This window comes from Phalangium opilio, unplaced genomic scaffold (genome assembly GCF_054372755.1).
Source record: "Phalangium opilio isolate 3A_F unplaced genomic scaffold, DU_Popi_V2 ptg000003l_1, whole genome shotgun sequence".
NCBI lineage: Eukaryota > Metazoa > Arthropoda > Arachnida > Opiliones > Phalangiidae > Phalangium > Phalangium opilio.
The window spans coordinates 13680049-13693120 of NW_028324145.1; the positions used below are offsets into that span (position 1 = coordinate 13680049).

At 38.4% G+C, this 13072-nt stretch overlaps 1 protein-coding gene across 5 annotated transcripts in view; it reads left to right on the forward strand.

Annotated features, from left to right (window-relative positions):
- Positions 1 to 13072, forward strand: part of TfAP-2 (transcription factor AP-2) — a 40370-nt gene that overhangs the window by 16771 nt on the left and 10527 nt on the right. Inside the window, exons 1-2 of one of the 5 annotated variants that reach the window (XM_089841794.1) lie at positions 5074 to 5747; positions 7406 to 7975. In XM_089841794.1, the coding sequence (XP_089697920.1) occupies positions 5430 to 5747; positions 7406 to 7975 (888 nt within the window). In that variant the 5' untranslated portion in view covers positions 5074 to 5429. Of the gene's footprint in view, positions 1 to 5073; positions 5748 to 7405; positions 7976 to 13072 lie in introns of those variants that run through there. The other 4 variants (XM_089841795.1, XM_089841796.1, XM_089841798.1 and 1 more) reach the window with 4 other exon arrangements.

Sequence of the window (13072 nt, forward strand, 5' to 3'; positions counted from 1 at the left end):
GAACACCAAAGACGGGGTCTTTAGAAATTGTCAGGTATAGATGGCTTATCTTTCTGAAGTAAAACTCTCTTTGTTGAAGGGTCACCGTATCTTAAGATTGTTCAAAATGTTTTTAGTACTGGAGAAAGGTACTATAAGTTGACAAAATTATAGGTGCCAAAAGCTAGCTTGGTCACGGTGTTCTTAGCTATATATTTTTTAACCTATCATGTTTATGACGGGGCCTTTGACCGAAATTTTTTTACTTCACCGTGAAAACTATAGTTTTGAACCAAACGTTATGGGAACACCTTGGAAAACTTCACTTTTACGACACCGTAGCTTGCTTTGTTAGTTGAAATAGTTTAGGGTAGAATGTTATACTCTTGTGTTACTATTTTTAGATTGCCCTTTTCACTACCAATTTCTGAACCAGGGACCAATAAAATTTGTCCCGTTGACCTTACAGCCCCGAGTTTAGGGTCAATGCTAAAGTTGAGTAACGGCTATATTTTTCGCCTTTTAAAAAATAATTTATTTTAATTAGTAAACATATTCGAAAAAAGTGCCAAAATATTTATAGCAAACAAAATTTACTTTACGTAGGAATTTCAACAAACATTTCCATATAAATCTGAATGAAAAGGCAAGGTATTTTTTTATTATTATTTTTTGTAACTTTTTTTAAGCAAACCTGTATAATTTAGTGTTTACAATTCGGCGCCCTTTAAAGAGTAGGTATATATGCGCGGAGAGGGCAGACTCGACTTAAACATAGGCTTAAAGTATGCCTTTTCCTTACAAATCAAATCGAGCGTGAATAAATTCAGCGCACTTTTGCGCCCAGAGGGGTCGAGAAACCATGGTACGGAGAAACCGAAACGTAACTTCTTTTTCTCTCTTCGTCTTATTTCACCCAAAACATTTCTATTTGGCCATTGAAAGAAAAAAGAATATGTACAACAGCCTTTTTCCAACTGGAAAGAGAAGTGAAAGGTAGTGACCCCTCGCGGCGGTTCATGGATGGTGGTGGCGGTGATGGTGGCACGCGCAAACAACTCCTCGAGCAGCCCTAGATCGCGCGCGCGGGTTATCCGAGATTTTAAGCTTCTTTTTTGGCGCGTTTTTTAAGAAAGGGGCCTCGCGTTGCTGCTGCAGCAGCTACGATGTCTTCCGGCGTCCAAGGGCAAAGGGAGGTCCTCACCCCGCTTCTTCTACGCCAACTTTACTACGAGTAAAGCGCCTCTGGGACTCTTTTTCTCGTGTTGGCGGGAACCCCTCTTTTTACTACTACGACTTACGACGATACGATGACGTAGTTAGATTCGCTAGCTCGTACTATGTAAAGATTACTTACTCTCTAGGACACCCTGAAGCTTAATTCTTCGTCATTGGGCATTGGGAATGTGTATGCCTTGGAGGAAAGACGTTTGATACTGGAGTCGAATAGTTGAGGGGCCTTCCGTGACTGTTTAAAAATCTAAACACGCTTTTCAGTTCTTGTTGATATAACCAGATGGCACCTGTAACTTATGCCCAACCTGCAACCGGGGTTCTATGGGCCGGCCATGCGTGGGAAGGGCCCTGTAGGGTATGAATTCTACTCCAGTATAACGTTTCTCCTCCAAGGTGTCTCTTTTTCCAACTCGGATGTTTTGATTTTGTGCCCCGTAGCCATTCCTTTCCCAAGCCTCTATCTTTCTAATATAACAGCGGGTGGCTTTTTAAGGTTAAGGTTGTCTTTAGCTTAAGGGACCTTTAAATGAATAGTACAGTTATTTTTTTAAACGTAATGTTCGCTGGCACGTGGGTGCCATGTGGAATAGTTAATCTCGCACTTTTAAACTGCTTAAAGAGTTACGTTTGTTTTTGTAGCGATATAAAATGAGTTGCCTAACGAACCAATACATTTTTTGCGTAGCACACAAAGCTAAAACTCTATTTTAAATTAGATTTATCTTTCCTTATTTTAAAGTGAATTGTTGGACGGTTTTAAATTAAACGAGTTTTAATATAAAAAAAAGCGTAACGCCTGTAGAAGTGTTCCGAGTGCCGCACACCAGTGTCCAGGGAGAAGCGCGTTTTCAGGGGCAACATATCCCATTTTAATTATGAGAAAGGTTTTTTGAGAGAAAATAATCTTAGGCTAGCAGTTGCAACGTAACTATCTTGCTTTAAAAATGTATTTTATCATATTTAGTTATCATTTTAAAATATGAACATAAACACTAGGTACAAGAATTAACTGGAACTAAGAAGTATCTTGCATTTATGAGTTATCAATTTTAAACGTTTCCTCATAATTCAAAGTCAAATCTATATTTTCCTTTGAAAAAAAAATATAATATTATATAATAGCTTCACAATATCGTGATTAATTAATCATTTCTTGTGCTAGGTATTGTTTTAAATACGTCGTCTAGACCACGTAATATATATAAAATGTTTCTTAAAACAAGTTAAAAGAGAATTTAAGGTAGCTTTTTGAATAATTTGAATTTGGGGTTTTTTTTTTAAACGGGACACGCTTTGACCTTATAACGTCAATTTATACTATAGCCAATCATGTTTTAGTCACGAAACATTGCCTCGAATTCCTGCATGAACCGTAGAATTTAGCGGTAGAACAAAAAGGTTTTTGGCTGCTAAAGCATTATTGGTGTAATTTATCGGGATCGGTTCGAACGTGTTTCTTTCCAAAAACTTTAAAAAAGAAATTACGAGTAAATTTCGTTATAGGGAAGCGTTTTGTGATTAATAGTTCCGGTAGATACGAGTGGTATAGTTGAGACTCGAAGAAGAGCTAGGCCCTCTCATCTTTATTTTTAAAGAGGGAAGAAATTGGTTTTCTCTAACGAACACACCTTTTAAACAGTTTCCGTTTTTCTACCTCTTTATACCCTTGAAAACCTTCAAAAACGTGAGAATCGTATATAGTTTTTTTTCTGATACCTGTATAGTCTTGCTTGCATTTAACTCTTTGATAATCTTGCGTAGGTTGTAAGTCTGTACAAAATATTTTCCCAAGGAATAGTGAAACGTACATAAGAGCAACCGTGTATTTACTATCGAAGCACGTGGCATTAGTAAAACGCGCGCAATTTGAAATTTGGCGCGCTTTACAAAGCACGTGGCGTTAGGATTGTAAAAAGCGCGTGAAATGTTGAAATTTCGCGCGCTTTACAAAGCACGTGCCTTATTCAAAGTTGAAAACAAGGCTTAAGACTTTAATTTAAATGCTAGGCATAGTTTGTAGTTGACGAAGGAATAGTTCGCATCCATTTCACTATCACTTTGATAGTAAAAAGTACTTTTATGAATTTTGAAGTCAAAACTAGCCGACGCCATGAACCCTAAATCTTTCAAACTTATTTTTTTAATTTTTCCGTAACTTGTTACGAGCGAAGCAAGAATGTGTAATCGTTCCCGCGCGGGCGATTATCTAACTTCCGGTATCGTGCTGTTCGTCATGATTGGACCATCCTTTTTTTAATATTGAAGAAGGAATAGTGTTGTAAACCTTGTGGGTGGCGCGCTTTTAAAGATCCCGCGTGTTTCATTTCCCGCCAAAAAAAAGAAAAATATAAATCCCATTTTCATCACGAGGCGGGTTACGAGTGGGCACTACCCTACCCTACCCGGTCTATAAATCTGAATTCCCCAATTTATTTTCAATTCAATGTAGGCCTAGAGGATAAGTATAAGTTTCTATTAAAAACATTTTATTTATTATCAAGTTTTTCAGTTAAAATTTAAGTAGCTTTAGGTGAAAATCAGATAATACTATTTTATCCCCCCCCCCCCGTGATTGTAATGATACGTTGGAAGCCAAGCGAGAGGATACCAAGTGCTGTGAAGTTAAATTGGTTTTTAAGGATATCAGAATGGATTACATTGGGCTGGACAGGATGGGATGGTAACAGGTTTTTCTAACAACCCCAACAGAACTTCTTCTCGGCTCTCACCTTGCCCTCCAAAAATAAGGGGGTCTAAAACTGATGCCCTATTTCAAGAACTTAACTTCACAGACTCTTTCCACCTGTAAAACGGCTCAGTTCACATTGCTAATCCGCAAAATCTATTTTATTTTTAAATAACCTCTGTATATGTGCCTCGTGATAGTAGTAATTTTAGTCTAGTTCAATTCAGTTCTTAATATTTACTCTAGAAAGAAACTCTCCTAGTTTTAGCTTACTTCCCGGGCACCTGTAGATTTATTTAAAAATTAAATGCGAACTTAACAGGCGAGTTAAGAAAAAAGAGGGTAGTAGACGGTGGTGTTCTGACACAAAGCTATAGATCGGGACGATCCCAGAATCCTCATCGGCAACGACGCGTGAGTTTCCCGCCCCGTTCCATGATCTCCCAAGTCTCAAGTCTTCTTTTTTCCACCACGTTCTTAGGTTCAAGAGCAGTTTACACTTTACAGAAACAAAGTTTTATTAATGCTAAACATCGGAGGATTAAGGTAGCGCTGTTGCGAACTGCTCCTTGACATCACCGTCGATTTTCTCTTTCTTCCCTTGCCCGTTAAAGTTGCGATCCCCTCATGATGGCGTTTCTTATTAGTTAAAGCAGAGGCTAAAGGCAGCCAAAAACCTTAGAAAGATAAAGGCTACGTGTCTAGTCAGAGCCAAGTAGCATTTGAGCGTAAGGGGGGGGGCGAGAGTAAAGTCTTGGAGTCTTGGATAAGACTCTCGAAAAGGGGAGTTAAGACTTTTTCTCTCTGTTTTCAATGTGTTTTAACAGTGGTGGCGGCAAGCGGGCGATTGACTTCCAATTTTGAATGTCTTCCCCCCATCTCTCTCGATACAGTCGCATCCCTTCGTTCGTTCCTATAATCACGCTGTTTCGCCCCCCCCCCTCTCAGCTACAATCCATCCCATGCCTGGGGGGATTTGGCCCTACCCACCCCGCGAGCCTTTTTCTTTAAGAAAACCTTCGGGCAATTTCACCTCTTGCTCTTCCTTCTCGGAAAAGATAAAAAAGTTAAAAAAGAAAATAAAATAAAAATTACCCGAAAATTCCCCCTCCAGGTTTTTACGTCCCAAACTCGCCCTCGTGACGTAGTTGCATACCAAAAAATCTCTCTCTCAGGTAGGATGAAACGAGGTAGGCCCTCGGGTAGTGTAGTGTAGTAGTAAGCCAGGTAGTAAGTTTGCCCCTCTAACTTTGAGTTAAGAGGGCTCTGCCGTAGGGTATAGCCGCGTCGATCGCATTTTCGCGCCGATTTTTTGGCGCGTTAAATTTTGTAATATTGATTTAATAACAATTGTCGCGCCATTTTTTATATAAACTCGGGGTTGAAGGTCAATCGCGACGTCATGACCTTCATCAAGATGGTAATGATGATTATGAAAAGCGAAGTATCCACGATAAGCAGCCTTTTTACTATATTTGAAGAATTAATTAGATAGTAAAATCGTATTAATTTTAATCGTTTATTAATTATGGCTCAACTGAGTCCTATTGCTCAATCGGACAGTCCTGGTGGCGTTGTAAACGCGAACAATGGTGGTGGTGGTGGTGGTGGTTCGTCGGTGGGAGCCGCGGGCAACGGGCAACAATCCATCGCCTCGGGTGGCTCAAATACGGGCGGCTTGCTCAAGCGAAAATCGCGTGGAGACGAAACTGAGGATACCACCGGTGGTGGTGTTGTAGCTTTGTCCCCGGGTGTAGATACCTCGGGAAAAATCGGGGTGGTGGACTCCTCCGAATTGCCCTCGGCGTTTGAACTCATCGATTCTACTACAGGCGCAGTTACCGAGGTTTGAATATAACCATCTTATCATATTGAATTTCATTAAAATCAACCTAACCCTCCACTATTTTATGTCCATACCTCTGTATACCTTTAAGAATAAAAGTATACTAACGTAAAGTTATCTAGGGTTAGGTTAACATATGACAACGCGCGTGCAAAATTAAATTAAAATTTTAATTCATGTCCTTAATTGATTATCGGACACTTGCAATGTTAAATGTTACGAAGCAGCGATTAAAATAACAACTCTTAATTAGCAAATCACGTAATATACTATATTTTTCTAATACTAACTTTGGGTTAATTTACTTCTGGGTATAGGTACATACAAAAGTGTTTTGTAACAGGGGCGTTACTATAAGGCTCTTTTAGTAATCTATCTTTAATTGGTTTTTCTCTATCTCTCTTTCTCTCGCTATTTAATTTCATATAAAATCTCAGTACTGTTTTTCAACTTCGTGATTAATTCCTAGAGGGCATTTTGAAGAATTTAATCTGAATTTAAAATTAGTTTCTATGGATTATGAATTAATAAAAAGGGTTAGGGGCCACTTGAGGCGGGAATAGTATAGTTTCTGGTTTTCTATACTTATATATTACCCGGGTATCGCTCCCTGTAAGAAAATAACCTCGTCAAAAGGCACTTGATTGCCTTATTTCGTAATATCATCAATGAAATGATACAACGCGGTGCCATTTCGATTTATTGAAGACACGTCTTTAATGTCAAATCGCTTAAAGGTTTTCTTGAAATTAAATCTTTCATAGATCGTTCTCAATGACTTCTGGCCATTTTGATGCGTATAACATATCCCGATCATGAGAAAGTCACCCTCCTTAACCCATAATTCACTTAAAAATAGCTATATTTAATATAAGTTTACCCCTTTTGGAACATCTTTTAAATGGATATCCGCTGCGGAGGAAATGAAATTTAATTTCGTTTTTGATGAAACTTATTTTGTTTTATAAATTATGTATGATGGAAGAATTATTGTTTCCCACGGAAATTTGACGGTATTGCTCCTTAGTAGTCAGGATGTCGGTAATTTTAATAACAGTGATTACTCGATTACTTAAATTATTATCGAAGACTATGGGAATTTATCTATACCGAAATTTGGGTGTTTTTTATCGTTTTAAATACGTCTGACTTATCCATATTTGATTCATTTCGAAAGATGACTTCCTCGAGCCATCATCGACTCTCCTTAAAGGTTCGAAATTGAATAGCGATAAGTTTCAAGTATTTACGTATTTGCGATCATTCTGGAGCGGATTGTGTCTGTGTGGTTCAGTTTTTGAAAAGCAGTTCTTAGCATTGACTGATATTTAGCCCCGAGTGCAAAAATAGATATCAGTCAACGGTGACTCTACAGTCACGCTATGAGACCCCATACGTGAAAGGGTTCCCCATTTGCCCTTAGGTTATGGCCTTGAAGGTTATAAGAACTATTTTGAAGATTATTTGTCCCGTCTACTTGGCTAGGGGTCAACAACGGATTTGTCAGGAACTTACACCCTTGGCTGCTTCCCAATTTGCTCCCGGGCTATGTTTGCTTCGTGTTTGAGGAAACCTATTTCTCATAACTACATCCCTGTTATCTTCATTTATTGACGAGTTTAATTCTAATCAATTGTTTATTTTGGTTTCTTTTTTAGGATCGGCGTGACTTGGTAACGAGTCACGCTGCGGGCCTAGGTCCCATCACGAGTATCGGCTCAACTGGTACCTTCAGTTCGGCTCCGCGTTTGACGCACACGCCAACGTCGGCGGATTTCCAACCGCCGTACTTTCCTCCTCCGTACAATTTGCCCCAACAACAGTTGGATTATCACTCTCACGTCAACGCCGCTGACCCGTACTCTCACTTGAACAGCTTAGCGCAGCACCCTCAACAGTATCACCAACTACATCCACCTCCGCAAAGACACAATGTCCTGGGAGGAAGACGCGAAGATGACGCGGCTGCGGCGGCCTTGCACTTGCAGGCAACGGCTGGGATGCATCCCGGATTATCTGGTTCGGTCTACGGAGACTCGACGGGACGAAGAGGAGGTGACGCGGCCGCGGCTGCAGCGGCTTACGCGGCGGCGGCTGCCGGTGTCCGAAGGCCGGATGTCCTCATGCACGGAGGAACGCACCACGGACTCACTGAACAAGACTTGCTCAACTTACACAGCGCGGCTGGGAACCTACCGAGCCTCGAAGACGGACAGGTCAGTTACTTGGTACTGAAATCTTTTATATTTATCTTTGTTTGTATATTTCTTGGGTCAAATACACCTGCCAAGTTACCTAGATGTTAAAATTCGTAGCTAATAAACAAATATTAGGCCTAGGCAACTAGCACGTGCGTATGACTCTTGGAATAAATTTTGTAAATTTGTTGCCAAGAATTTATTCAGTTTCTCAAATAAATACGCTAATAACTTAATACCAGTCACGAATTTCGTATTGATACGACATAAGATTAAGTTATTAATCATTTGCGAATTTGAAAAATTTCTTGGTGTTTATAAAAACAAGTCATAACTAGGCTTAACCAGTATTGAGATAAAACGTTATTAGAATATGTTATTACGGTATCAGCCCACGATAAAGATATGTAACGCCCATTGTAGCGCATAAATTCAAAATTGCATTAGAACGGTGTTTTATAAAACAATATTTCCTTGAAAGTAACTATAACTGTATTGATAATTCGACCGTCCTTGAGATAGACACATTTCTGAGTAAACATGAAATTTACTAAGAGACTATATAATTAAATATATTATATTCAAACACGCAAACCCTAAAATTAAAAACACTTCATAACTAGAAATTTTCTACTCTTGGCGATCTAGAGATGCTGACAGTTATCATAAGTTTATATGTTCCATAAGTTTGTCACTGGTAACTTAGAAACTAGAACTTGTCATGGAGTGACGTAGGTCATAAATTCGAGGTGAAGCGACACATGCCTGGTCAGGCGCTGCATGTCAAAGGCTTAGTAATGCAGACCAAATAGGAGGATGGAAGTCCAGCAAGTCAATTATCGCTTTTCGTTCTCGAACAAGCTCTCAGTAATAGTTAGCGTCATACTTATGGAACATATCTTATAAACTTATGCAGTTATCAAATACCTACCTTAATGACAAGCGCCATGGAAGGGTAAAGGTTTATGCCTGTTAGAAATCGCCAATATTAATTTTAAAACTGTTTCATAACACCGTCCAAATCACGTTTATCTAATACAATTTGAATCGATTAAGGATTTTTTTTATATCGTGAAAAGTACTTTGAAAAACCAAAGGGGTACTTCATTTTGATTTAAAACGATATTTTATTGAGCGAAACTACTCTTTAAAATAATAACTAGGGGCTGAAAATGTTATATTCCTTTCTTTTTTTTTCTTTCAAAAACTTACTCCTCCTCGTTGCAGCTGTAATGGTAGAAAAGGTTTGGGTTGAAAAGTCTTAAGTAGAAAGGTACCAAAGAAAAAAGAGAGAAAAAGCTATAGAGTCCTTTTCGACCAAAAAATCAAATCAGTATTTTAGATTCGAGTTGAGTATACACCATCCTTTAAATTTTTCCCTTCTGGGGTTTTAGTTTACCCCTCGCCTGGGGGTTAAAAACCGGTTTTTTAGCTTAGCCCGAAGCCAATTCAAGGCCGAAACACTGATGGTACCTAAGATTATAGACTAACGTTTCTAAAACTCGCGCCAAACCATTGAAATCCGTAAAAGCGTACTCTTTCCTTGACCGTCCCCGTTCGTCCATTGTAAGTTCTTGAAGACATTTCGAGAGAGAGTTAACATTGTTCTCACGTGACCTCGAGTGTCTTTGAACTCTGGCTTTTCAAAGTGACAAATCGCCCGAAACCACACACGTGTTGTGTTAAACAAATACATAGTTTACTGAAAAGGAGAATTCATACTATTTACACAAGGGCTGGCTTTAGACTTCATCAGCGAGTCAGGCCTCCTCTTGTAACACCTGAAGCTTGGCCTCCTTGTGTAAATGGTATGAATCCTCCTAGTCTGTTATCCATGTATAGGCAAACACATCGGTTATGGAAAACTTTTCCATAACTTCGGATTTGGAAGATTGTAGCTTGAACAAAACCTTTCTAGTTAATAACCTAGTTACTTTTTTATGGTACATAGTTTATAATCATATTTACTTTTCGCCACACGAGTTACCTGGCCATTTTACTTCACGGTACTGGTGTTTTTTTCGTGACTTCCAAGTTCTGAAAAAAGAAATTTCTTATAGGTAGCCATGTTTTACTATATAACCCTGAAATGGTGGTACCCAATGTTAAGACTAGTTTTGACTTTTAGCTTATACAATCATGTAGAAAAAAAAAGAATTGTTCACTGATGCGTGCCAATTTTTTTACACTGTAGAGAGACTAAGTAAGAGACGTACGCGTTTTTGGTTTGCATGTGTAGGTAAAAAAGATTGCGCTCCCTAGATGTAACTTGTTTGGCGTGAAAATTGCTATTTCCAAGCCCAATTTTCGTAAATCAAATTATTCTCGTCTTTCTCGGATGTTTTGAGACTTATTTTTCAATGTGTTGTTGTTATATAAAGTCTGGAGTTTAGAAAAATAAGATCTAGGAGGAAAACGGTATAACTTTATCGGGAAAACCTTTTTTTTGGAAATGTTATTGACTCAGACCCAGAAATACCCATCCTTACGCGTTGTTATCAGTTAGGGAAACCTCAAAACTATATTGGTTCGTGCAAGATGTGTTATTATGGTCAGCATTCGATAGTAATTTGTCAAATGATCGGGTTTTGAGCGTGCAATTAGAACTAAGCGAAACTCTTATCTTAATTTCACCATTAATTATTAATTACCATCTAATTAGAAAAGGGTCATTAAGGATAGTAGATAATTAACAATTATACCTTGGACATCTTCACGTCCAAGTTCAGAACCTCACAAATATTGTAATTTTAATTTGTTTAATCTATAATTACTCATTTGATGATAATTAATAATTACTAATTAAATCAAAGGGATTTCCTATTTTCTAATTAATTTTATCTCTCTGCTGTTTATTAGTATATCGATTTCTTTTGTCAGATAAACGCGAGACGTTTAAGTGAAAGAAACAATAAACCCTTATAATTAAATGTTTAGACATAACTAGAGTAGAGTACTTACTCATTCCCGCCTTTTTAATGAAACTGGATTTGATTGGGCGCGTGGAGGTAGTTGTTATCAAGACTGAATGCGGGTGTTAAAGAGGAAAGAACACTTTTTAATCGTGACTAAAGTGACCCACTGACCAGCGCGTGGGTACAGACATAAACAACTTAATGATTTCAGAAAAGATGAAGTGGGGGATAAATGCATGGAGAAAAAAAAAGTATTATAAGAAGAGAGAGAGTGGCCGGCGCGTGGTGATATCGTATTGCGCGTGAAAAATGGCGCCAACTTTTTTTTCGCGCCCTTTTTCTTATACATTTAAAACTCGGTGAGGATGAGCACGAGGAGAGGTTTTAGCGCCATTTAAAGATACAATCAAAACTACTTTCTCTCTCTCAAGGGTGTTTTTCTTTTCTTTTCTTAGACTTCGGGGTATATATGATATGAATCAAAATTATACTTAGGAAGTTCACCTAAAGCGTGAAATAATACCGCCCCATTGTACTACTACTACTAGAACAGTTCTAACGAAAGTGTTAAAACTCAAATCGATTAGATATTAATCCGGATATGCTGTGGTGTGTTGCCTCAAAGGCACATTTCTAGTTTGCTGTTGTGGTTTAGTTGTTGAATTAAACACGGTTTAATTAAAGATATTTATTAGAAGTAGAGGTGTCTTTTTAGTTAGTTAATTTGATGGATTGAAGATGAACTATTAGTTTTCGTAGATATTCTGCAATTAATACAGTTCAGTTCAGCCAGGGGAAAGGGAATAACCCCTTGGTTTCGGACCTCAATTACTACGGAAAAGGTGTTAAAATTTTTAAATGAGTTTTGTTTACTTTATACGCGACAAAATGATTACAGCCATTTAGTAAGGGTATTGTTTTAAATGCGCATTTCACGCTCCCTTAGTCTAGATAATGATAGATGATAATAAAGTGTATTGGGTCCATTCATCCACCCCCACCCGGACGGACTTCTTCTACCTAAGCGATTGTTTAACCAACCGTATAGAATTGACGTTATAAAGCTCTCTTATTTCCTTGAAGGGAAAGTGTAAGCCAATTTAAAAGAAAACTAGGCATAATTCGGTTTTTCTTTTCAATCAAATTTAACTTTGTCTTGGTTGTCTTTACGTAACAATATTGTCAAAAGGTCGTGAACTCTGTATTTTCTTTTGATTCCGAGGCCTTGAATCAAAAATGTAATGTGTTTATCGTTACGGTTCACGAGGCATGACACTATCCCTTTTGTGTTAAAGAAAAATAAAATAGAAGAAAATAGGTATGAAGTCCTGGCTCAGATCCAGGAAACCCAAAGTCTTAATAACTAGTCCTTGTTAAGCAATCAGATTATGGGAGATTGATGCGCGAGAGTCGAAATTGTCCGATTTTAGCCGGCGAGTCCCTCGAGAAGCAGAAGAAGACCCATCCGGGGGCAACTTTTTTTTTATCTTTAGTTTTTTTGAACAAAACTTGATTGGGTCGTTTATAGCTTTAGATATTTTCTTGCCTGGCCAGCTCAATCGGAAGCAGCGCGCTCTGTGTGTGTGTCTATATATATTTTAGCAGCTTCTTCTTTTCGCGGCCCGGCGCTTGAGGGCAACAACTTTTACGGAATGCCGCCCTAACTTCTTTTTTTTTATTTTTGTTAATATATATTTTCGAGGCCCGTGATACCTACCATGTACTATCTGCCTACCCTGTCCTATAGTTAAAGTCCACCTGAAAGGTACTACTTCGTTTTTGAAGTCAAGAATTGCATGCATGCTGTCTTTTCCAGTTATTTCTCCATATCAATTGGATGGGGAGTTTGTAATCTTTGCCTAACAAAGACAGTGTCCCTCCAATTATCTCGCCATAATAATTGGAGGGGCAGCTTGTTATCTTGTCTAGAATGGACAGTGCCCGGCCTGCGGTAGATCCATAGACTAGCAGCAAAAGGCGCTCGTCGGGGCATTCTTAATATTTTTAACCGCCATTTTTAAATATGGCGGCTAAAAAAACCCAAAAATGGCATTTAAGTCCATCCATAGGATATAAGGAACCAGTGTTCTTAGTATTAGAGAAATTGGTTTAAACGCAATTACGTTATTCCAAACAAAAAAGAATGTTTGTTTACTTTTCTGGTCGCCATTTTTTAACATGGCCGCGGATTGAAAAAATCTTTCTTAGTGCT